Source organism: Polypterus senegalus, chromosome 9, assembly GCF_016835505.1.
Source record: "Polypterus senegalus isolate Bchr_013 chromosome 9, ASM1683550v1, whole genome shotgun sequence".
In the NCBI taxonomy this organism is placed as follows: Eukaryota; Metazoa; Chordata; class Cladistia; order Polypteriformes; family Polypteridae; genus Polypterus; species Polypterus senegalus.
The window spans coordinates 78,025,172-78,051,952 of NC_053162.1; the positions used below are offsets into that span (position 1 = coordinate 78,025,172).

General features: G+C 37.7%; 1 protein-coding gene across 1 annotated transcript in view; it reads left to right on the top strand.

Annotated features, from left to right (window-relative positions):
- Positions 1-4,636: 4,636 nt before the first annotated feature.
- Positions 4,637-26,781, top strand: part of LOC120534874 (polyamine-modulated factor 1-binding protein 1) — a 373,314-nt gene continuing 351,169 nt past the window's right edge. Inside the window, exons 1-2 of the mRNA XM_039762390.1 lie at positions 4,637-4,713; positions 10,261-10,345. Coding sequence (XP_039618324.1) covers positions 4,637-4,713; positions 10,261-10,345 — 162 coding nt within the window. The remainder of the gene's footprint in view (positions 4,714-10,260; positions 10,346-26,781) is intronic.

The window sequence follows — 26,781 nt, forward strand, 5'->3', positions numbered from 1 at the left end:
AAACAGAAGGAGCCCTGCAGCGAGCTTGCTGAAGTGAACTGCAGTGTTCCTTCTATACTGTACCCTACTCTACTGTACTATAAACCAGGAGGATTCTCAAGCTGCTTATTGGACTATAGCTGATCGGAGTTGACGTTTTGCTGTCTGATCCCACCACAGGATGTTGCGATGGCATTTTGTTATAAATAATCAAAATCCATTCAATCCCCCCTCCCACACTCTCTTTTTCTCGCTCTCTCTCTGTGTCTCTCGCTCTCCCTCCTTCTTCTCTCTAAACTACAGGGAAGCACATGGTCTCACACCAACACACACCAAACTCTCACACATTCTTCACGTAGACACCTACTTGTCACTCTGCCCATCTGTCTTAGATTTCTAAAGACAGAGACAGAGAAAGGGTATGGATAACTTAGGATTAGTGTTAGTGCTATGAAAATTCTTTATGCATAATCTTTAATCTCATGTAAACACACGAAAAACATATGGAAGCTATTTCATTCCTAACAGCAATTTAGATTTTGCTCTCATTTCTGATTAAGTAATAATCACTAACTAAACATTTCTTTCCTTTCTGTGAGGAACTGGAAATGATAAGGTTAACATGTAAGGCAGACACACTTTTAATTATTTAATAAGTCTCGTCTCTCCCCTCTGCATACCTCCTCGACCAGTATCAGCCACAAAACCCGCCCCCAGCTTTGCTCCCCACCCCCTTCTCGTTGGCAGTGCCCCTTCACCACTCAGGAGGTTTTTGCATGGATTGCTAATTAGCTAGGCTGAAACATACAGTAATAGAGAAGGTGGGTTTAGACTTCTTAAAGGAAACAAATATGCAGAGCAGCAACTGACAAATAAGCTTAGTACTACAGCTTGGGCTTCTTATTTTACATAGTCTTGAACTGCTGAGAGATTTGTTATTTTTGCTTTTTTTTTTAATTTCTTCACAGATAAAAACGAGAACACAACATTTTGCTGAAGGAAGATTGACTGTAACTTCATTCATTCACAAATTGTATTTCTTTATTTAACACCTATTTCTTTCCATTTATTTTCCAGCTCTATATATCTGATTTGTGTTATTGTCATAATCTTTCTTTCTTTCTTTCTTTCTTTCTTTCTTTCTTTCTTTCTTTCTTTCTTTCTTTCTTTCTTTCTAATAGCGTGAAGGAGCTGAGGCAACAAGAGGAATCCATTATGCAAATTGAGTGCTATTTGCATAATGTCTTATGCCTGGAATATGCAAATCAAGCATATAATTTATGAGTGCCTGTGTCTGTCTCAAAGTGTTCCCATAACTTACAAAGTGGGGCTTTTTCTTCACATCTCTGGCATCAGTAACACATAGGCATACAGTGCGCAGCCATGTGCTATGTGCCTATGGTGTATACTTGTGGAAACACGCAATGAAATTAGCTAGATCCTGATGAAATGGACTAGATCCTACATTTGCAGGTGAGAGGAATACAACCACAGTTGGCAGCAGCTCAAGAAAAGATGCAGCATATGGAAAAAGGAAAGCTGAAAAGAAGTTGTATGTGTTGGGGGCTACAGTTTCCGTTTCTAAGTCTTTTTTCCTCGGGAAATCTGTGGATATTATTTATGTTTTATTTTTTGCTTTTTGCATATTTCAACATTGGACACATAATCAACCAAAAGTGAAGAAAAATAATTTGAAAGCAGCTAATTTACAGTGCTAATGGGAAAACAAGCTAACAGGAAGTAATTGATTAATTAAAATGAAAGACAATTACTGTGGCCGTTAAAGTAAGAGGATTTCCTAAGGACTGGAGAAACTAAATACGCAGGATTTTGAATTAAAGTCGTCTTATTTCAAACATGCTGACTGCAAAAAGATAGTAAAGGCTTGAACATAGCCACCTCACTATTTGGTAGTACTTTCATTTTTGTACTTTATTATAATATAATTTTTCTTCAAAATCTGAGGAAGTTGGACTGCTAAGTTAAGTAGCCAATGGATATCTTTTTTATTGATAGCTTCTTTTTACAGATGGGATAATTCCATGGTCATGTATACAGTTACTGTTAGCTTTATGTTAACAAATTAAACTTGTCCACCCATTTCCCCCTTTTCCCATTTTAAAAGTTTATGGCAGCATTTGGGCAAGTGCTTTGGGAGCAAGCAAACTTGCTGTGCATAAATGTACAGACATCTGTATTCCCAAGGATTTTTTTCCTTTCCCTCCCGCAGCTGGCAGAGAAGCTCACCGTAATGCCAGTAACATGGAAGTACAGCAATTCTTTGACACCGAACCTGTATATGTCATTACACCTGCTCAAATCGGTTTGTGAACAAATCTAGCAAAAAACATTAATTTGTGTCATAAACTGGGATACTCTCTATCTCTCTTTTTTAAGCAAATCAGTATGAATGTAATTATGCTACACAAAATCTTCTGTTCGCTGTCCTTCTATCTGACTGACTGAGAGTATTGGCATTCTGTGCCTAGCGGGGATTCTGCTACAGTGATTATTAATGAGCGACTTGAGATAATTTTCAAAAAGCATTTAATTCAAAGGCTTTCCCAGTGACTCTTATTCATTTGTACAGAGCACATTTTTCTCTGTATAATTAAAGGATTTCTTTCCTTTCATTTTTGTGGGAGAAAACTATATTCAGAATTGTATCTTGTAGTCTGAAACTGTTTTTTGCCAATATCCAAGTCAACTAGGAAAGTTAGAGGTGGCATTGCATTTAGTGCTGCTGATGCTGCTGAGCATAGTAGTAATTTAATATGTTGTGCATAGTTTATTGTGTCCCCTTGATCTTGAAATGGATTCAATTAAAACAAAAATGGACAGAGAAATGGATGGATATTTTTACAGTGGCAGTTCTCAGTGTTTCACAAATAAGAAACAGTAATTTGGATATGGTGCCATAGAATAAAGTCTGGACATAAAATTAGATAAGAAATTCAGTTTCAGAAGCTTTATTATTAGTAGCAATAAGACACTTCATAAAGTATCTGAACAGTATAATAACTTTGCACAATTTTAAGTATGTAAATAGCCAGGTCGGAACTGTTAAAAAAAGTGGTAAAACAATGTTTCTAAAATGAACCTCAAACTGTTTTTCAATGTGTGTCAAGATTAGGGGTTAGGTGACCTCTATTATAGAAAATGTACAAGCATGGTCTGTTTAAAAGGAAAAACTTAACCAGAGCCTAATTGCATTTTAGTATCATGGCCTCAATACTTATGTAAAGGAAGAAATGTCATTTTTTGCTTTTATCTTTAGGAACTTTTTCATTTTTAATAATGGGAAATACTGTGGAATTGTATTAGTTATTTGCTAAAATATTGATTTGTTTGTTCCTGATTTCCATTTTACAGACATGCAGCATAGATTGAACATTAGGTTATGCTTTATATCTGTATCTGTAAAATATTTTGCCCTTCATCAATATGCCCTTGGACTTGGGTTTAGAGATCATAGCAAAGCTATTAGTGTGTTTTTTAATTGTGCCATTGAATTTAAAGTAGTAAACTTTGCTAATGGTTACTTTGTATAAAAGGGCATATAGAACTGCTTTTAAATTAACTTTGTGTTCCTAAAACATTCAAGTCTCTTTCAATATAAATATTGTAAATTTAGTTTTGCAATTAAACGACAGCAAGTCAACTCAGTTTTATTGTCAATGTACATGGTACAATTAAATTTTTACTTGAGAGCAATGTTTTTTTTTTGCCTGAACCTCTTCATTTTGTATAAAGTTGACTCTCAGTAGGTCAGAGTCTTGCATCTTCATATGGGTGTTGGGCCAGGAGAGTGAAGTAACCGTGAAGGAATGTTATAATGTATTGCAGAACAAGAAAATATTTATATGTTTATTAACCATGAATATGAATTAATTGTTCTTATTATGGTTGGTTTTATGTTACTTTTTAAAATTTTTGCTTGCCATAATACTGTTCTCCAAGAGCCATGACTTCTTATGTTTTGTGATAAGTTGGATTTCTTTATTCCATCTGTTCACATTTATACCTAATATACCTAATAACAGAAATGCAATGCTTTGTTTTTAATATATATTGTTGTATTTCTGCTATATACTGTAAAATTATTTTAAACATGACATTATTTAGATAGTAAAATTATTTTAAACATGACATTATTTAGATACATTTTACAAACATAACATCATGATTTCAAACAATTTATTCAGGCCATAATGGACCTTTCTACATTTATATATTTTGAGACACTTGAAATTAATTTTAATTAGCTTTATCTATTTGCCTTAAATAACAATCAGTCTTGTTGTCTACCTGACATTACTCAGTTTTCAGACATGTCAATAAAGTTATGGAAGTAAATTAAGCAAAATCTCTAAGAATTAAAATTTATATTGTCTTTGTAAAACTAACATTCTGCCTATTGCTATTATTCTGAACATTTTTTTATCTCACATTCCTCTGAATTTGAAAATCTCTCCAATCTGTTCTCTTTCTCCTATTACCTTTACTGGTCTTCATGTGATTTTGTCCCCCTGCTGCCTTCATTCTTGTTAAATTTTATTATTATTTTCTAGCTTCTTTTTACTTTTAATTTCCTATTTCTTTTCTTGATGTTTTTATAATAACTGAATAAACCACATCCAAAAAAAAATATACGAGGATGGCACATTGTTTAAACAATGTTATATTTGAGGAAAGATTAAAACAGTTTAAAGGACATAAACAGCATGTAGGCAGGTATTTCTGGAAAGCCTGTATTTAATAGACATTTTTCCTATTCATGGATTTACATATATTAAAGCTAACTGATCACAATAAATAAGTTTAATTACTATTTGTACATTACAAATGTGTCCATAATTTTTCAATCAGCCAGTCCCTTTTTAGGAAATTTGTTGTGGCTATTTATGCAGCTAATTTATTTCATATTGGATGAGCTACTTATTAAAAAATAAAGTAATACGTTTGTTTCACAAATTAATACACTAATTCTTTATATGGAGAAGAAAGATCAACTTGAAAATTTTGAAGGCTAAACACCATAATCAAAACAGACAGAAAGTAAAAAATGAAATGGGAATATCTCAAAGTCATAAGAAAGGAAAATAATACAATTTCACAATAATAGACAATATCCATTTATAATAAAAGCAAAATATTTATTCAAGTGCTAATTGTTTGTGATGTTGAGTTTCACAAGGGGATTATGTTAAACATTCTAAGAAAAATAAAAAATACTCTTTTAAGTTACCTAAAATATCTTGTGTTACAAGGTAATGGTGGTGTTAATGTTGATCTTTGAAATTCCTTTCATAAATATTTTAATTGACCTGGGAGGGGGTTAAAAATAACTTTAAGTCAACAATTAACTAATTGCCAAGCATAGAACAAACCTAAATAAAACTAGTTAGTAAAAATGTTACTAGAAAAACTACTTTTTCTAACTTTTCATAGCATATGTATTGTATTACAGCTATGTGTTTCTTTGTTGTTTGCAAACAGAGTAAAATGTATTTTAATTTTTTGAAGAACATCTAACCTTTTTCATTACTGTCACCTTTGAAGTTTATTTTCTATCTTTCTTTGTTAAGAATGTTTTAATTTTTCATCATCTTCATGTCTATATTCTGACAAAAAAGTTTATCTGTCTCTTCTTTCAGTATTATTCTTTACCCAGTTTTCCATCAGATATGAAAGAAAAATGTACTCCAGAACTGAGTTTACTTATGGCATATCACAATTATTTGCCACAGTTGTACATCTGTTACCACAATGGAACACTGAGACGTCCCACTTTGGGTAGTCAAACATACAGATGAACTTATACCATGAAAATCTTATAACAAACATAATTTCAGTTAATATTGCTGCTCGTTCTTCATTTACTACATCCCCATTGATCCTAGATCATGAAAATCAGCATAAATGTACTGTACCTTACTGTATAAATTATCTCTAGAATAACCATAGTCTAAAATTTTGTTAACCAGATATCTCTGTCCATTTCACCACAAGTTAATATTAATATATGTCAAGTATTTCTTTTAAATAAACTATTAGTGTCTACTAATTATTTCATTTTCTGATCTGCTGTGTCCATTACACACTGTTGAAACTGTCTCCACCATTTTCTTTTGTAGTTTCCCCATTTTTACAGGAGAAAACTGTAAGCTATATTTCATTCTAAAATTTAGTCAGTGCCCTCACCCTGCTAAGTGGCAGGTGCCACTTGTTGTGTGTTGTCCAGTATGCAAATCCACACCATTGAAATTATCTGCACCATTTCTTGCACAGACTCACCATTTGTATAGGGAAACATAATAGGCTATGTTTCATTCTGATGTTTGGTTGGTGTTCAACCCAGCAGCACAAGGTACCCCTGATATATCTAATATAGCTGAATGTGTTTTTTTTGTCAGATATGCAAATTCATACTGATGAACCTATTTCCACTTTATTTTATAAAGAATAACCCATTTTTACAGGGGAAGACCATGGATTACGTGTAATTTTGAAATATGACTGCACTTGTGCTTTATTGGGGAAGTGACCTTAGGAGGTATATTTAGGACATGGTACAGATATGCAAATTTGCTGCCAGTGGTGGTGCATTTTATTGAACTGTGAACAATGCCAAGTAGCACTATAAATACCACCAAAAATTGTGATTTTCTGTGATATTAATTTAAATTGGCTAAATTGTTCACAGCTTATATGATTGAGCAAACATTATTTCAGTTTATTTTACTCTAAACTAATGTTTAATGGTATTCACCTAGCAAGAACTGATTTTGTTGAAAAATAAGGCCGTCCTGGCAATCAGATAAGCTTAAAATTAAAATATTATTATGTTTTTAATGTTCAGAAGAGTATGACTATATGAAATGAGAACATTTAACTGTAATGTCAGTGATTCTTCTTGAATTATACTGACAAGTTGACACTGTAATGTTTATTTTTTGTATAAGAGTACACCATTCAGTAGTAGTTTTGAATGAAACTTAGTATCCGTGGTTTTATTAACTAAGATTATTTCTATTCTTTTTTACTCAAGTATGTAATAGTATCTAATATTATTGAATTGGACATGCTGCTCACATTTAATTGGCATAGTATTAAACAGCAGAAATAATAAATATTTTTTTACTTTTTTTAAATATTAGTTTCAGAATTTGGCATTAATTAATGTAATTGTTTTAATCTAATTAAAGACCCTTCTTGTATTTACAAATAAACAGAAGTGTGTATGTTTATGTAGCAGTAAAAACTATCTCAGTTTCCAAATAGTGATTATTACATCTGATTTGCTGCTAAGACTGTGGTTTACGGCTTGAACAAATTTTAAATAATGAACTGAAGTATTGGCACAGTTATTTCCTGCTTTGCAATTGACGTTGCTTGCCTGCTGGTGGTGGTCGGAAGGATTGGTGGCGCCAGTGTTCGGCAGCCTCACTTCTGTCAGTGTGCCCCAGGGCAGCTGTGGCTACATAGTAGCTTATCATCACCAGCGTATGAATGTGTGTGTGAATGGGTGAATGACTGTTGTGTTGTAAAGCGCCTAGGGGGGTTCTTGAACTCTAGTTAGGCGCTATATCAAATACAGGCCATTTACCATTTTTATTTTACCATTAAGCTTGCAAAATGAATACACAAGTGAAATATTAATTGTTGTTACGTACAATATACAAGTGCTCTGCCCAGGGTTTGTTTCTGCCTCGCGTCCTATGCTACGTGGGTTAGGCTCTAGTTCCTCCTGCGACCCTTTTCGGGACAATGACTGACTGACTGATTACTTATACATTTCTGGAAGGGATTTGTTTCAATTAAAAGTCAAGATTTATTTGCTAGTACATAATGAGTTACAATTAATAAACATGTTTTTGCAAGAATGTTTTTCTTATCTATGAACAGGAGGAGTTATTTTAAATATGCTCAAATGTTGCTAATTTACAGATATTTCTTGTATGCTACTTGTAAATCAATTAAATAGATAATGCAATTTATTGAGCCATTTTATTAAAAATTCCTTTGACTATAATTCTCCCATTTCTATTTTCTCTCTTTAATTGCCTGAGTTGGGATTGTATGTGGCAAGCACTGCATGAGATGGTAATATTTTTTAAAATGATGAAACACAATAATAGCTTCTGCTTGTCCTTGTATATTTCAGTGTGTTTTTCCTTTCCAGCCTTTTGATGCAAACATCCACCAATCAGTCCTTCCATCTTTATTTCATATAGTAATATTCACTGTAAGCATCATTATAAGGCACATACAAAGCTAATGAGAATGCATATAAAAGAAAGAGTAATCCTGAAACTGCGTGGAGCCTACAGATGCCATGGTGTTTGAATAATTAATAATTTTAGTAATTTAGGTGGCATAGATCCAGACACCTTGGTCCAATTCCTGTTGTTATTTCTGTTTGTGTGAAGATTAGTTCTCACCCCTAGTGCATGTGTAATTTTTCCAGATTCTGCAGTTTTTTCCTGCAACTTAAAATTGTGCATTTTAGGTTAATTTCTAATTCTGTATTGGCCCAGTATAAACTCTTGGGTATGTGTTAGTGTGTGTCCTGAGATACAATGGCTTCATAACCAGTGTCCATATTTATCAAATATCTCAGAGTAGAAAAATGATCTTAACTGGCTGAAAATTCTGACAGTGATACAAACTTGGCCCTTCTCTTAAGAGTAGGAGTAGAAACATTTAATCTGTTCTCCTAAGTTAGGAAATTGCTCCAGCCACCTAGGTCCTCAACAACAAGGATCCTGCGAGCCAGAGCACCCTCTGGGTATTGTGCCACATGGCCGTAGTTCCGTAACTGACGCTCCCTCACAATGCACGTAAATGTGCCTCATTCGGGATTCTGTGAGTAACCACTCATTCGACACAAAGTCAGACCAGCGGTACCCAAGCATTCTCCGAACAAACACAGTTCTTATCCTAGTGTGATTTTTAGTGCAATTCCTTGGAGTAATTCTGAGAAACTTGATATATACGGGCCTATGAGTTGTTTCTGCCCTCAACTAGATGCTGTGAGTATCAACTCTGGCTCCCTGTCACCGCATTATGGAAAAATGAGGCTAAATATTAGATAAATAAATGAGTGTGCTAGCAAAGTTCTGGCATAATACATTTTTTTATGCCATGCTGTTTGTTTATTTCTGAACATTAAGCTCTTTGACATTCAGTTAACACTGGATAACAGTGTTTGTCCTATAGGACAATGACTTAATTGTCACCTAATAAATACAGTACAGGCCAAAAGTTTGGACACACCTCCTCATTCAATGTGTTTTCTTTATTGTCATGACCATTTACATTGGTAGACCATTTCAGGTGACTACCTGTTGAAGTTCATCGAGAGAATGCCAAGAGTGTGCAAAGCAGTATTCAGAGCAAAGGGTGGCTATTTTGAAGAAGCTAGAATATAAAACATGTTTTCAGTTATTTCACCTTTTTTTGTTAAGTACATAACTCCACATGTGTTCATTCATAGTTTTGATGCCTTCAGTGAGAATCTACCAATGTAAATGGTCATGAAAATAAAGAAAACACATTGAATGAGGAGGTGTGTCCAAACTTTTGGCCTGTACTGTATATACATTTTAAAAGCAAGTATGGGGACCTTAATGAAAGTAATTTGTCTGAAATTTCCAGTGATTGGTCTACACATTTAGTGTTGTTTGCTGTTCTATCCAAGTCATTTGTGATACAAATGTAGTTCAATAGGCAACCGATGAAACTGTACTGTCATATCACTTAAAAGATTCCTGCGTTAACATTTTTCCCAAGAACTTTAATCACACAAAAATTTTTGACTAGGTGATTATTAAATCAGGATTCAATTATTTTATTTCAGTATCCATTTAAATAGTAAGCGTCTAAAACTGAACATAATGTATCAAGAGAAACATGGCTTCAAGAGAAACATGGCTTCAAGTACAACTACCTTTTAGGTTGCCTGTTCTTTAATATGTAATGTCTTAGCAAAGACACCTCTAGAATGCACTATTTAATTTACCTTTAATTAATGTTTTGTAATAAGAAACATGTTTGCTCTTGAATGCACTCAATCTTGTTTTATATTTTAGTTGTTTGTATGTGTATTTGCAAATAATGTGTAATTATAAAACCAAAGTTCAAGCTGCAGTATGTAGACTTTGTAAGAAGGTCAAGAAATGTAAGATCTCTTATTTTGCCCATGCTTTGCCTTTGCCTATAGTGGTAAAATATAACAAATAATGTCCTTATAATTATGTTTTTTTTTCCCTTAATCAGAAATTCTGGTAAAGATCACCTTGTCTGGCAGTTGCAGAAGCAGCTTAATGATGCATCTCTGTCTCATGAGGAAGTATGGACCCAGGTGAGAACTGACCACTGTATCTTCAGCCCTTTTTCAGTATTAAGTTAATCTTGGGTAGTACTTGTGTTTGTCAATGACTCATCTCACTTATACATGAAAGTATATATTTAGCTATACTGTATAATGCAAATAAGGTTACTATTTAAATTGCTATCTATTTTTGCAAGATCAGTTCAACTATACAACTGCACAGACATACGGCAGATATGTTGCCACCCCTCCCACTGCTTGAGGTCCCAGTGTGGGAGAGGCATTTGTAGGGAAGGTGTATGTTTTCCTTGTGTTTGTACAGGTTTCCACCCACAATTTAAATTAAGGATTTTCGGATTTTTGGGGACTCTAAATTGAATGTGCTATTTGTACTGAATCCAAAGTCGGTCGCTCCCATATATATGACGCTGCTGGAATGCTGTTCAACCATTGATAGCCTGTGCTGAAGAAAGTAGGTTAATGATCAATACACCTATGCAAAAATTGACTTACCTGAACTTTGGATATGTAATTCTGTTACCTCAATACTTAATCATAGACTATCTTCTTCTTTTTTCGGCTGCTCCCGTTAGGGGTTGCCACAGTGGATCATCTAAAAAATTGTTGTCCGCATATTGATTTGGCAAATTTTTACACCGGATACCCTTTCTGACGTAGCCTATGATAAGCAAAAACATCAGCTTTGCAGACTTAATTTTTAGATGCTTTTAAAATTTGATTTATACACATCAGAGATAATGGGAGGCATCCTTGCTGTGAATTTAACTGGATGATGACAAGATTACCTACTTTCTCCAAAAAGAAACCCTAATGATTAGGATTCTATTGCCTAAATCTCCTTTTTCATAGCCTCTGTCAGAGACAAAAAACTCATATAAGAAAAACAAGACGTGTGTCTCAAGCAGGCTTGTAGGCAAAAGAGATTTCATTTCCTATCAAGAGTAAAATCATTGAAAAGTAAGAAAGTAAGTAAGTAACGTTTATTTATAAAGTACCTTTTACAGACAAGAAGTCACAAATTACTGTACAATAAAAGAAAAAGATGAAGCTACGTAAGATATAGATACATCAAGATACACAACAGAGTAAAATCTAACAGATTCATTAACAAATTAAAATAAATAGAAATGAATAAAAATAAAATCAATAACAATAAGACTCTAAGCAGAAGCCTGGCTAAACAAGAAAGGCTTTCACTGTTTTTTAAGAGTCCTCAGAGTCAGCCATATGAAGGTGAAGAGGGAAATTGTTCCAAATCTTTGGTGCATATAATTGAAAGGCTCTATCCTCCCTTGTTTTTAATCTCAGTTTAATCTCACAGATTTTGAGGCAGAGATTTAAGTGTGTGTGAGGCAGTAAGTTTGAGAAGGAGGTTGAATAAATAGATTGGAGTTTGTACATTCAAGTCACTATAAACAAGTACCAAAATTTTAAAACAAATCCTAAAATCCACTGGAAGGCAATGCAAAGAGTATAAAATAGGTTTAATCTGATCTCTTTTTCAAGAACACATTGGTAAAATGGCCACTGCATTTTGTATAGCTATAAGATGTGAAAGGGATGATTTGTCCAAGCCAGTAAACAATGCATTACAGTAATCTAAACTCAAGGAAAGGAAGGCATGAGCAATTTTTTCCAGCTCCAATGATGAAACTATAGGAAAAAGTTTTGAAATGATTCTTAAGTAAAAGTAATAGGAATGAGAAATAGATTTAACATGCGAAAGAAAACTCAGAGAAGAACCAAATATAATTCTCAGGCAGAAAGATGCAAGTGCATCTTTTTTTTATCTTAGGATAAAAGAAATATACAACTGAATACCATCAGCATATAAGGGATGATATGTCTTTAAAAGAAAAAATGGTTCTCACTAAAGGAAGGATATAAAATGAAAATAACAATAGACCAAGGATGCCTTGGGAAACCCCTCAATTTAGAGAAGCAGAAGAAAATTTACTCGTACTAACAAAAAAGCTTCTTCTTGATAAGTACATAGAATGAAAACCAGTCTAAGGCAGAGCCAGAAATACAAGCCAGCTATCTAAGCCTAGTAAATACAATGTTATGATCCACACTATCAAAGGCTACACCAACGTCATATAAAAGGTATATGACAGATTTTTAAGTTCAGTAAAGGTAATCTGCACTCATCTCAACATCACCCTAAATGCATTGGAAGAATGGCAACAATTGTGCATTCCTTATAAGATTTATGCAAACAAATCATTTTTTGTGATACTGTAAAAAAGTGATAAGCTTTATGATCTGACAAGAAACAACTGGAATTTTCTAGTTTCAGCAGAATATAAAATATTTGGAATATTTCATGCAAAGCATCACTTGTCTAAACTACAGGTACTATCAAACAGACTTGGGTAATTTTACTGTACTGCCAAGAAGTAGAAAAATGGCAGGCCATAAAATCAAAAAGAAGTTTACTTTAGCTTTTTTCTCCCTTGCTTTTCAAATGTTTAGGGTCCAACGTTTGCATTCTTTTAAACAGTGTTATGCTATTATGTTTGTAATCTTCAGAAAATAAATCCATCCAATTTTCAAATCTTCTTACTCCAATCCAGGGTGGTTTAGAAGCAAAGATTATCTAAAACAAATGATCCTGAAATTTAGTTTGCCCAAGTGTTGTGGATCAGTATGTCACAATCTGGCTGTAAGAGAAAATTTAAATTAATATGGAAAAATTAGAAATTACAGAGGCATATGATGGAATGTGGATTAGATTTCTACCATGTACACTGTGCTAACAAGTTTTATTACCCCACATCCCTAAATTAAAATAAAGTAAAAGAACTTGATGAAGTAACAAATAAAGGAAAACACAAAAATGTTGTGCCCTAAAATGTCATTATACTCAATTCATGTGGCAACTGTGCTAACCCCCACATTAATTGTCAGTACAGTCCCTAGATTACTCAGTTCAGGTATTTTTTCTTAAACAAGCTGACAACAGTAGTATGTCAGTTGAAATTAGTAAGCTTTAAGCAGGGTAGTTTTTATTTTGTTATTGCTGTGACCCAAAAAAATTGTTCTGAGCATGGATCAATTCATTGCCATCTGTTAACTCGAGATGAAAGACAGAACATGTGAATATCTTGGAGTAAATGCTCAAAACTGAACAATCCTATGCAGCTTCCCTGCTCACTCAGGTTTTATCATGTTAAACGAATGAAGCTTATGCAGATCAGAATTTTGTACTGTAATTTCAGCATAGGATTTACGCATTATAATGACATGTCATTATGCAAAAAAAAAAAATGCTTTATAGTCTGTGTTTTTTTGTATACATTACTTAAAGACTGTGTGATGATTTTAATTTTGCTATGGAAATTTAGGATTCACTTAAGGTACATTATTAAGGTTAGCAAAGCTGTGTTTTAGTGTTGTGACAAACTAAACACTGATACATTTACTTTTAGACATATTTTACTTTGCACTTTAATAAATAAGACTGATTTTGCATAGATTTTTGCATTTTCTGGTCTCATTCATTCAGAAGAGGGTTAGCCAGGGGTTTTCTTTGATTTATGTAGTGACATGAACTACAGGAAGATGGGGCTTTTGGCCTTCAACAGATAAACAAACCTGTTAAAGCAGCATCATTAGATTCTAGGCCCAGAGGTCTAGAACTGTGAGGTAAACTTTAAGCTGACCATGCCTTCAGATCTCTCACACCATAAAGTGGGAAAGAAAAAGACAGATAAGGTGTGGGTCAGTTCCTTGCACCCTCTTCATTTTTGGGAGCTTCTTAAACCCCACATCATCAGTACTGTAATTGAGATGAGCTTGGCAGATGAGGACAAAACACGCCAAGCAAGGGAATGGCTTTTATTAAATTAAAAAACAGTGTTCAAGAAGTGTAGTGCTCAAAAAAAAATCCATAAAAATGAAGGTGAGGTGGAGGTAAAAATTCAAATAAATAAATCCTTTACAATCAAAGGTTAAAACACAGGCAGGAAACTTTTTAAAAAACACTAGCCTTGGTGCTCCTTTAAAACCAACTCCTCCTTCTCTTTTGTTCTGGCTCGTGTCCCCTTCGCCACTTCCTTGGCTTTGCTTGTACGCCTGCCAGTCCGTTGGCGCAGAAGCGCTCTGTTCTCCCGCTGTTGTCAGTCAGTCAGTTACTCCCGGTGAGAGCACATTCCTAACCCTAATGGTCACTCCTATTACTTGGTCACTCAGGCCACACACTTTCCTTCCTGGTGCTCCATACCGTCCATCTGCTTCCTTTCCTCATACCGGTTCTCTTTCCCACTCCTGCCTCTTTTCTTCTCCCTTTAACCTCTGCTCTCTTTTCTTTAGTTCATTCCTCCCTCTCACTCACATTGCATACGGGAACCCTCTCGTCATGCTACAATGTACCCACCTGAAGATGCAAGTCTGGCAATTATTTATTTAAAACACCAATCAGTCGCAGACCTCACTTTACCACAATGGGTGCCTTCCTAAACATGTATTAAGTTAACAGGTACATTTTCTCACAGATTAACTTTGAAAATAACCATAAAATTCCTCAGTGTGTCACAGAATGCTCAGTGTTAAAGATGCTATAAATGGTCAGAGTAATCATGAATCAACGATACTGTATTTTTCACACAAAGCTAAAAGATGAGTACTTGCCCTTTTATGCCTTTTTAAAGTGCAAGACTTCATGTTCTTTTCCATGTTCTGCTTCATCCACTTTACAATGTGAAATTAAATTGTATACCAAAATTTTGAACTACTCTATGTACAATAAAACAAAATGTTGAATTATCTATAATATGTACGTAGAATTTTCACATTAGATTATTTAATTTAAAAATTTCACCATAGGGAAATTTCATGGTATGACTTAAAAAGTCTTAATTAGCATAAGCCACTCCAATTCAGGTTGTTCATAAGAAATGTAATGATGTATTTCATGAGGTCGAAATACATAGTAAACAAAAACAGTTCTGTCAAATATTTGAAATATTAAAATGTGTGTTTTAAATTAAATGTTTAAAGTCTTAAGTATTCTCAATTGTAATAGAAAATTGTCAATTTTGTTACCGTGTTGTAGAGGTTCATATAGGGCTAGATCCCTAGTAAAGAATCAAAAATAACATATTTATAGCCACTGACCTTGTAATAGTCTAAACTAATAAACTACATGCTTATTTTTAAAATTTGTAATTTTTTTGACCTTCTGGGAGTGGCTATTAGAGGGCTAGGGACACTGATTAAAAAATCAAATATTAAAAATAAAATCATATTCATAATCAGCAACCTCAAAATAACATAAAACAACATTCCACATGACTTTATTACCGATCCACATTTTTTCAAAGTTTGTGAACAAGTCTAATTTTAACCCCATTCAATCCAGTATCACGGTGAACCCCTGGAGTCAGTTGATGTGGCATGCACAGCTTCAAGTCCTTCTGATGATTTTTACTGAAATCACCTATTGGTTTATTCTTTATCTTAAATGAGTAATTTCCTGCACAATATATGATCCAAAAATGGCCTAAAAATGTAGGTTTTTCAGGTCAAATGCCAAAAATAGGGGGAGCCCCAAAAAATTTGACATATTGCATAGCTGGACATCAAGACAGGGTAAATCATGGGGTTTTCTCAAGCTGGTGAAGCACCGGACAAAAAGACTTAAGTGGTTTCCAAGTGATTGTAAGTAATTTTCATAAACACAATATACTGTATGCAGTAAAAATCATATATTTTTAGGTGTCCTATACCACACACAGAATGTTAATGTTTATTCTTGCTAACATTTTGGACAAAGTATTTAGCTCTTAGAATCTTTGCTAAGAATGATTTTGATTCCCCTGAGTTTTATAAAGTGTTTAAAGAAAGAAAGGCTTTTGCTGTTATTATAAGCAAATTAAGATGCAGCACATCCAATGAAAAAAAGGACAAAATGTATTGAATATTTGAAAACATACAGTACACTGATGTGGATCATCATATAATTATATAGAGTCCAAAATAAGAAAAGGAAGAAATAAATAAAAGTAATAATAAAAAGGAAGTAATGGAAAGCCTGCGTTATTTTTATATATAGTATGTATTTTCATGTGGTTTTGCTCCATGTTATCTGAAATTAAATAATGTTAAATATTTTTGGCTAGGTATGTTTAGTCAGTTTTGACAACGGTTGACAGTTGCAATAAAGAGTGAAGAGGGAAATCATTTATAATGGTGAGGGACATGAATATCCTTCACTGGTAGTCATGACTGATCTTCTGAATAATAACCCTTCCAGTGAACAAAATAGTAGATATGAGCACCCCATCATTTAGAATCTAAGATGTTATACCTCATACATTGTATTGCCACCTACCTCCTGCCCACTTTAAATTCCAGAACAATTGTGTTTCTTTGACTTGAGAAGAGTTTTGCAGAGGTTTCTGTCCTTAACAGGTTCTTCTTGTCCAATTTCCAGTTTCTTTTAAGCTGATCTATATATTCCAAAAGACCAGGAACAGTGATGGTAGTGGATTTACACTGGAGTAAATATGGTTTATAACCATACAAGTGCTCTAGTGGTGATAAACCCATAGCACTGGTTATAGGTGTATTTCTTGATGACTTTGCTAATGGTAACAATTCTTTGCACTGAGACTGAGCAGCATTAACAGTACAGCAAAGGTATTTTTCCTGATCTTTGATGAAAAGTTCAGTCTGACAGTTGGTCTCAGGATCATAGTAAGAATTGAAAATCTTAACTGTAAACCCATCTTTGCACAAAAATACCTCCAGAACTGGGATATAAATAGTGGAACCCGTATAGGATATGATAGACTTCTGATAACCATGCAATCTGAAATGTTCTTTTATGCATATTTCAACTTACTTTTTGCTGTGATATGTTTCTGTAATAGTGTAAAATGAGCACTTTTAGAAAATTACCCCACACTTACAAGTCCCATGTCCCATGGATAAAGGTAGGTCAGAATTAAATCTAAGAGGATTTCTTCCTGTGGTTGAGTTGAAGGAGGCAGATGTTGGAGTAACCCAGCAGGGTAGCCATTGGGAGATTTATTCCTGTTACAAATTACAATATATTATTTAATATCTTATCTATAAGAGGCCATCAAAAATATCTGTTTAGAAACTCAGCAGACCAATCAGTTCCCAAACGTCCAGCAATATATAAATCATGGTCCATGACAAATTATTTTTCCTTAAATTATCTATCAGAAATGCTACCCCATCAGGGGTGTCATGATACTTAATATTTGAAACTTGAATTAATTGCATTAGGCTTGTTGGCTTTTTAAATTCTAGAATTCTTGTAAATTTGTTTTTCTGGAATTGTTGCTTATGGGTCAGAAGTATGTTTCTCATTCTTAAATTAGCACCAGAAACATCTCCTTTTAATTATTTACTGCCAGGTCTATAAGAAATAACAACATCAAAACAACTATGAAATTAAGTATGCCAGGCTTGTTGTGCATTTAACCATTACGACTCCTGAGATACATAATAAAACTATTTGATTGGAAAAAATCACAAATGGATATTGTACTCCCTCTAACCAGTGCCTCCATTTCTCTAAGGCCAAATTTATTGCCAGCTTTTTTGCTGGTTTCCTATATTATAATTCTGCTCTACTGTGGTTATTCAATGAGAGAAAAGGCATAGAGATGTAGTTTTCCTGTAAACAGTAAACGCTGGGACAACATAGCATCAACACCATAGCCTGAAGTCTCCACTTCCAGTTCAAGCTCCTCAATTGGTCCTTTATCAACAGAACTCAGTCTTTATGTTTCATTGCCTTTTTTGAGCCATTTAATTATCTGTAGGAGGCTACAATACTTCTGCAAGGCAACTACTTCTTTCCTCAGTAACAATAAACTACCTGTAGTAGTTTATTGTTTACTACAGATTTTAATTTGTTTTGCTTTTTCTTTGGGAACCAATAAGAACTTCCTTTTGTTTTAAAATCTAATTTTACTATTTTCTCGTAAATATGTAAGAAGTACTCAGAATGCTTCTCAACTTTCGTAGGTAGGGAGTTATGCTTCGATTTCAAGATCTGCACATCAGACCAATTAATCTTAGAGAGTCTTTTACTCCATGTTACTTGTTCAGCCTTTCATTGTAACCCAGCCAATATTTGGTTGGCTGTAAATGAAAGCAATTGGATTTGGTACAAAACAAAAAAACAATTAAGAACTAAGGAATCTGGCAGTTCAAACAACAAAAGTAGAAAATTAATATTGTACCATTCGCTATGGAAATGATGTCATTGTGATCATGAAACCCTGGAAGATGGACAACCAGGCGAAACAGGATAAAAACAAGGGAGGAAAAAAATGGCAAAATCTTGCTGCTGGAGCTAAAGTATCTGACAATAATTACCTCAGAAGTCTAGATTACAGTATATTAAACCGTCTGGCAAACTTGATAAAGCATTATCTTACAAAATAAAAAAAAATAACATCTGGTCTTTAGTTAATACCTTAAAATAGGAGCAGCTGCCAAGAAAGGTGCTTCTACAGTTATTTTTACTTTGCCATCCCAGCTGTAATTAATTGATTACTGTTTGACCATTTGCTGAATCAGTAGTGTAAATATGCAGAAATCTTGAGTCACAAACCTGCATTCTCCTACATGATAACATACAGAGGTATGTTATATGTAAAGATTCTCAGAAATTTACACTTAGTCCAAGTACCAATTCTACTGGATCTGTAAGGCAGCGTCACTTTAGTACCACGCCACTGTGCATTATCCAATTTAATACACTATATACAAACAATATACATGCATATACAGTGTATCCGGAAAGTATTCACAGCGCATCACTTTTTCCACATTTTGTTATGTTACTATTATGTTACTATTAGCCTTATTCCAAAATGGATTAAATTAATTTTTTTTCCTCAGAATTCTACACTCAGCACCCCATAATGACAACGTGAAAAAAGTTTACTTGAGGTTTTTTCAAATTTATTAAAAATAAAAAAATTGAGAAAGCACATGTACATAAGTACTCACAGACTTTGCCATGAAGCTCAAAATTGAGCTCAGGTACATCCTGTTTCCCCTGATCATTCTTGAGATGTTTCTGCAGCTTAATTGGAGTCCACCTGTGGTAAATTCAGTTGATTGGACATGATTTGAAAAGGCACACACCTGTCTATATAAGGTCCCACATTTGACAGTTCATGTCAGAGCACAAACCAAGCATGAAGTCAAAGGAATTGTCTGTGGACCTCCGAGACAGGATTGTCTCGAGGCACAAATCTGGGGAAGGTCACATAAAAATATCTGCTGCTTTGAAGGTCCCAATGACCACAGTGGCCTCCATCATCCGTAAGTGGAAGAAGTTTGAAACCACCAGGACTCTTCCTAGAGCTGGCCGGCCATCTAAACTGAGCGATCAGGCGAGAAGGGCCTTAGTCAGCGAGGTGACCAAGAACCCGATGGTCACTCTGTCAGAGCTCCAGAGGTCCTCTGTGGAGAGAGGAGAACCTTCCAGAAGGACAACCATCTCTGCAGCAATCCACCAATCAGGCCTGTATGGTAGAGTGGCCAGACGGAAGCCACTCCTTAGTAAAAGGCACATGGCAGCCCGCCTGGAGTTTTCCAAAAGGCACCTGAAGGACTCAGACCATGAGAAACAAAATTCTCTGGTCTGATGAGACAAAGATTGAAGTCTTTGGTGTGAATGCCAGGCGTCATGTTTGGAGGAAACCAGGCACCGCTCATCACCAGGCCAATACCATCCCTACAGTGAAGCATGGTGGTGGCAGCATCATGCTGTGGGGATGTTATTCAGCGGCAGGAACTGGGAGACTAGTCAGGATAAAGGGAAAGATGACTGCAGCAATGTACAGAGACATCCTGGATGAAAACCTGCTCCAGAGCACTCTTGACCTCAGATTGGGGTGACGGTTCATCTTTCAGCAGGACAACGACCCTAAGCACACAGCCAAGATATCAAAGGAGTGGCTTCAGGACAACTCTGTGTATGTCCTTGAGTGGCCCAGCCAGAGCTCAGACTTGAATCCGATTGAACATCTCTGGAGAGATCTTAAAATGGCTGTGTATAATGCCACGCACATTTTTACGCTAGCTAAATCCTTGGCGTACCCAAAATCTCTGCTCGGTTTTGCAAACTGGCAGCACCCAGCGTCAAAACAGTGCTATTGTTCCTGTGTGGTTTCCCTTTCTTTTTTAGATCCACATCCCTGACAGCTTTATCATATACACTGAAATTAACCATCCATCCATATCTCCATCCATCCATCCATCCATCTGTTTCCTTTAGAAGCAAAAGCTTCCTTGTTGGAATAAGTTCTTTTAAATTGTGGCATTTTAAGTAACCAAAAATATAGAGATATCATATTAAAAGGTGATATCCCTCCCATAGTGATTACGGCGGTACAAACAAAGAATCACATGAGAGAATTATACTTAGCTTTCTTTAATGACGATTTTACGCAGTATAACAGATGAAGGAAGCTTATAGCAAACAACACCAGGTTGGATCTTGATGTATACAGTCTTCCATTTTTCGTCACTACGCTGAAAGGATTTTCGGGCGAATGAAGGTAACATCATCCAGCCGTCAGCTTCAAAGTGTTTGGCAGCAGTTCAAGCCTTATATACTGGTTTATCCATGTGCTGGTCTTCTCTGGTCTCCAAACAAGGACAGTAAAAGCTCAAACCCCACCTCCAACAAGAATAGCACAATGCTCACACTGCAGTTTGTCTCATTCTCCAAACTGTTAGGCTAATGGTTTCTAAATGCAGCCTAGCCCCTGTGTACCATACTTGGTCTGCATGTATGAGTGAATCCATAACAGTGTGCACAGAGACAGTGACATTAAACTTAATATTATAACAAACTGATTATAACACCATCCTCTTCCACTTATCCGAGATCGGGTCATGGGGGCAGCAGCTTGAGCAGAGATGCCCAGACTTCCCTCTCCCCGGCCACTACTAACTCTTCTGGGGGAATCCCGAGGTGTTCCCAGGCCAGCCGAGAGACATAGTCCCTCCACTGTGTCCTGGGTCTTCCCCAGGACCTCCTCCCGGTTAGACGTGCCCAGAACACCTCACCAGGGAGCCGTCCAGGAGGCATCCTGATCAGTTGCAGGAGCCACCTCATCTGACTCCTCTCGATGTGGGGGAGCAGCGGCTTTACTCTGAGCCCCTCCAGGATGACTGAGCTTCTCACCCTATCTTTAAGGGAAAGCCCAGACACCCTGCGGAGGAAACTCATTTCAGCTGCTTGTATTCACTATCTCGTTCTTTCGGTCACTACCCATAGCTCATGACCATAGGTGAGTGTAGGAACATAGATCGACTGGTAAATTGAGAGCTTTGCCTTACAGCTCAGCTCCTTTTTCACTACGACAGACCGATGCAGAGCCCGCATCACTGCGGACGCTGCACCGATCCGCCTGTCGATCTCACGCTTCATTCTTCCCTCACTCGTGAACAAGACCTCGAGATACTTGAACTCCTCCACTTGGGGTAGGATCTTACTCCCAAACCTGAGAGGACACTCCACCCTTTTCCGGCTGAGGACCATGGTCTCAGATTTGGACGTGCTGATTCCCATCCCAGCCAATTCACACTCAGCTGCAAACCGATCCAGAGAGAGTTGAAGATCACGGTCTGATGAAGCAAAAAGGACAACATCATCTGCAAAAAGCAGTGACCCAATCCTGAGTTCACCAAACCGGACCCCCTCAATGCCCTGGCTGCACCTAGAAATTCTTTCCATAAAAGTTATGAACGGAATCGGTGACAAAGGGCAGCCCTGGCAGAGTCCAACTGTCACTGGAAACGGGTTTGACTTACTGCTGGCAATGCAGACCAAGCTCTGACACCGATCATACAGGGACCAGACACCCCTTATCAGGGGGTCCATTACCCCATACTCTTGGAGTACCCCCCACAGGATTCCCTGAGGGATACGGTCGAACGCCTTTTCCAAGTCCACAAAACACATGTAGACTGGTTGGGCAAACTCTCATGCACCCTCCAGGACCCTGCTAAGGGTGTAGAGCTGGTCCAATGTTCTGTGACCAGGACAAAAACCACACTGTTCCTCCTGAATCTGAGGTTCGATTATCCAACAGACCCTCCTCTCCAGGATCCCCAGATAGACTTTTCCAGGGAGGCTGAGAAGTGTTGATCCCTCTGTAGTTGGAACACACCCTCCGGTCCCCTTCTTAAAGAGGGGGACTACCACCCTGGTCTGCCAATCCAGTGGCACTGTCCCTGATGTCCATGCGATGTTGCAGAGGTGTGTCAACCAAGACAGTCCTACAACATCCAGAGCCTTGAGGAATTCCGGGTGTATCTCATCCAGCCCCGGGGCCCTGCCAAGAAGGAGTTTTTTGACCACCTCGGTGACCTCAGTCCTTGAGATGGGAGAGCCCACCTCCGAGTCCCCAGGCTCTGCTTCCTCATTGGAAGGCATGTTAGTGGGATTGAGGAGGTCTTCGAAGTACTCCCCCCACTGACCCACAACGTCCTGAGTCGAGGTCAGCAGTGCACCATCCCCACCATTCATTCATCCATCCATTCACACTGCACTGCTTCCCCCTCCTGAGATGCCAGATGGTGGACCAGAATCTCCTCAAAGCCGTCCGAAAATTGTTCTCCATGGCCTCCCCAAACTCCTCCAACGCCTGAGTTTTTGCCTCAGCAACCACCGAAGCCGCATTCCACTTGGCCTGCCGGTACCTATCAGCTGCCTCCAGAGTCCCACAGGACAAAAGGGTCCTGTAGGACTCCTTCTTCAGTTTGACAGCATCCCTCACCATCGATGTCCATCAATAGGTTTGGGGATTGCCGCCACGACAGGCACCAACCACCTTACGGCCAAAGCTAGAGGCATAGATAGAGGGAATAGAGGCATGGAACATGACCCATTCAGACTCAATGTCCCCCACTTCCCTCAGGATGTGGTCGAAGTTCTGCCGGAGGTCGGAGTTGAAGCTACTTCTGACAGGGGACTCTGCCAGACGTTCCTAGCAGACACTCACAACACGTTTGGGCCTACCAGACCTGACCGGCATCCTCCCCCACCATTGAAGCCTACTCACCACCAGGTGGTGATCAGTTGACAGCTCCGCCCCTCTCTTCACCTGAGTATCCAAAGCATGTGGCCGCAGGTCCGATGACACTACCACAAAGTCGATCATCGAACTGAGGCCTAGGGTGCCCTGGTGGCAAGTGCACATATGAACACCCCTATGCTTGAACATGGTGTTTGTTATGGACAATTCATGACGAGCACAGAAGTCCAATAACAAAACACTGCTCAGGTTCAGATTAGGGAGACCATTCCTTCCAATCATGCCCATCAAGGTCTCATTGTCATTGCCTACGTGAGCATTGAAGTCTCCCAGTAGAACGAGGGAGTCCCCAGAAGGTATGCCCTTTAGCACCCCCTCCAGGGACTCCAAAAATGGTGGGTACTCTAAACTGCCGTTTGGGGCATATGCGCAAACAACAGTTAGGACCTGTCCCCTCACCTGATGGCGGAGGGAGGCTACCCTCTTATCCAACAGGGTAAACCCCAATGACCAGGTTCCAAGTTGGGGAGCAATAAGTATGCCCGTACCCTCTCTGCGCCTGTCACCGGGGGCAACTCCAGAGTGGTAGAGAGTCCAGCCCCTCTCAAGGAGATTGGTTCCAGAGTCCAAGCTGTGCGTCGAGGTGAGCCCGACTATATCTAGCCGGAACTTCTCGACCTCGCGCACTAGCTCAGGCTCCTTCCCTTTCAGAGAGGTGACATTCCATGTCCCAAAAGCCAGCTTTTGTAGCCGAGGATCGGACCGCCAAGGTCCCCGCCTTCGGCCATGACCCAACTCACACTGCACCCAACCTCCTTGGCCCCTCCCATAGGTGGTGAGCCCATGGGAAGGAAGACTCGCTTTGCCTCTTCGGGCTGTGCCCGGCCGAGCCCCATGGGTGCAGGCCCGGCCACCAGGCACTCGCCATCGAGCCTCACCTCCAGGCCTGGTGTCCGGGTGAAGGGAAACCGCCGTCCAAAGTTTCATTCATCATAGAAGGTTTGCTGAACCGCTCTTTGTCTCATCCCTCACCTAGGACCAGTTTGCCTTGAGCGTCCCTACCAGGGGTATAAAGCCCCAGACAACACAGCTCCTAGGATAATCGGGACACGCAAACCCCTCCACCATGATAAGATGGCAGTTCTAGGAGGGGCTGCAATTAACCGCATATCGTTTATTAGTTTAAGGCATTTGATTGTAATTAACCTGTAACAATATAATGGTCCATGGAATGGCCAAACTATTTCAAATACCATTGCTGCTTTAGTGTTGTTACTCTTACTGCACCTTCTTCTTCTTTCAGCTGCTCCCATTAGGGGTTGCCACAGCAGATCATCTTTTTCCTTATTACTCTCACTGCATCACTCTGAGTATTTATATTACTGTATCTGAGTGTGGAATCACAGCTCTACAGGAGCTGTTCGAAAAGAGAATTATCGGTATACAGTACACCCCGAAACATTCACGGGGGTTACATTCCTAGAGCACCCGTGAATTTTGAAAAACCACAAGTTTTGGATGTGGTTAAAAAAATGCCTATTTTCATAGTTTAAACCCTAAATATGCCCTCAAAACACTTTAATTTCAAACAGCTTAATACATTACCTAAAAATACAGAATGTAAAGGTAAACCTGTATACTGTACTGCTATGTTTGCCGCAGTACTAGAATGTAAAATACTGTACCGATGTTACTGCTATATGTACTGTATTTCATGCAAGCGTATTTTCATTGCCAGAAGAGACATTTTTAAAACATGGACTATCACCCAGGAGGAAGCCAAGGTACTGAAAACTTATTATGACCGTTTTGAGGCATTTCTCATGCCTAAGACGAATACAATATTCGCGAGATACAAGTTTAATGAGAAGACGCAGGGTATAAACAAGACTTTTGATCACTTTGTAACAGAGTTAAAATTGCTGGTGAAGGACTGTGCTTATGCAAACGAAGATGAGATGGTCAGGGATAGAATAGTGTTTAGCACAAACTCAGCAAAAGTGCGACAGAAACTTTTAAGTGCCTGGTCTGAGCTAACATTAAATAAAGCCGTGGACATCGCAAGATTGCACGAGATAGTACATTCATCGAAGGTTCTCAGCTGTGGTTGTGCTATGAGCGGCTCATGTGAACTGACTGTGAACGCTGTACGCAGACAACAAGCAAGAGCTCCAAAGAGCGCTGAACAAAAAACGCACTACACAATTGAGAAGGCAGCAAAAACATATGAAGTGAGTGACACATACAAGCATATTTATAAGTGCAGCCACTGCGGAAACAAAGTACACGGTGGAAAAAGTCAATGTCCAGTTAAAGGAAGACGGTGTAAAAAATGTGGTAAATTGAACCACTTCGCTAATGTTTGCAGGATTGGGACAGGTAAACCCATGCATGCAGTGTGTGATGTCTCAGATAAAGAGAATGACGAGCTGTTTATTGATGCAGTAAGAAAGGAACAACCCTCTGAAGCTGATCAAGCCTTTGTAGACATATCAATAAGACAGGAAGGTGTAAGTTTAAATTAAGTTCATAGACACTCTGCTGCTAAATATTCACAGGCAATTCCACAACTTAATACCGGTAATGCCTGTTAAACATCTTAGATTCTTGAGTACCAATCTGGGTTATGAACACTTCGATGAATGAAACCTGTTATCTTTACAACGGTAGGCAAACACGGAATGTAACTTGAACACAACACATCCTCCAAATACGAACCTGATTGAAAGGAATAATGATAATCAAATCCTTGATGACAGCAACACTCATAACAGTCACAAAACAATTACATTGACAATCATTTTACGTTATTTTTAAAATGTTTCCTTTTCTTTTTCATAATTTCTTTAACACACTACTTCTCCGCTGCGAAGCGTGGGTATTTTGCTAGTTGTTAATAATTAAACATGTGAGGACACAGTGTCTCAGCATTAGCGACGAGCTGGTGCCCCATTCAGGGATTGATCCTGCCTCGTGCTGTATTCTTGCTGGGTCTGGCACAACACTGAATGGATAGATGGATGGAATAATTAAACATGTACTATGAAGATATTTCAATGTTCCTTAAACGTTTTGAAGAATCAGAGTTCTAAGCTTACAGATGGCTTGGCATCTATGACAGAGCTGATTGTGTGGCTATTGCTTACTTGGAGAAAGAAAAGGAAGGACAGAAATAGGAGGTCAGTACATTTGAAAGAGACAGTATTGCTGCAATAAATTATTTCATCGAAGGTCACGCACGGCGCAGCAAGCATCTTGCGGGAGGCAGGAACAACCTCTGGCCAGGGCGCCAGCTGGTCACTATCACTGCACCACCGTGCCTCCATGTTCAATACATGCTTTATTTCATTTTATCATGAAAATTATATCAAGTACTAGCAAAATATCCGTGCTTCGCAGCGG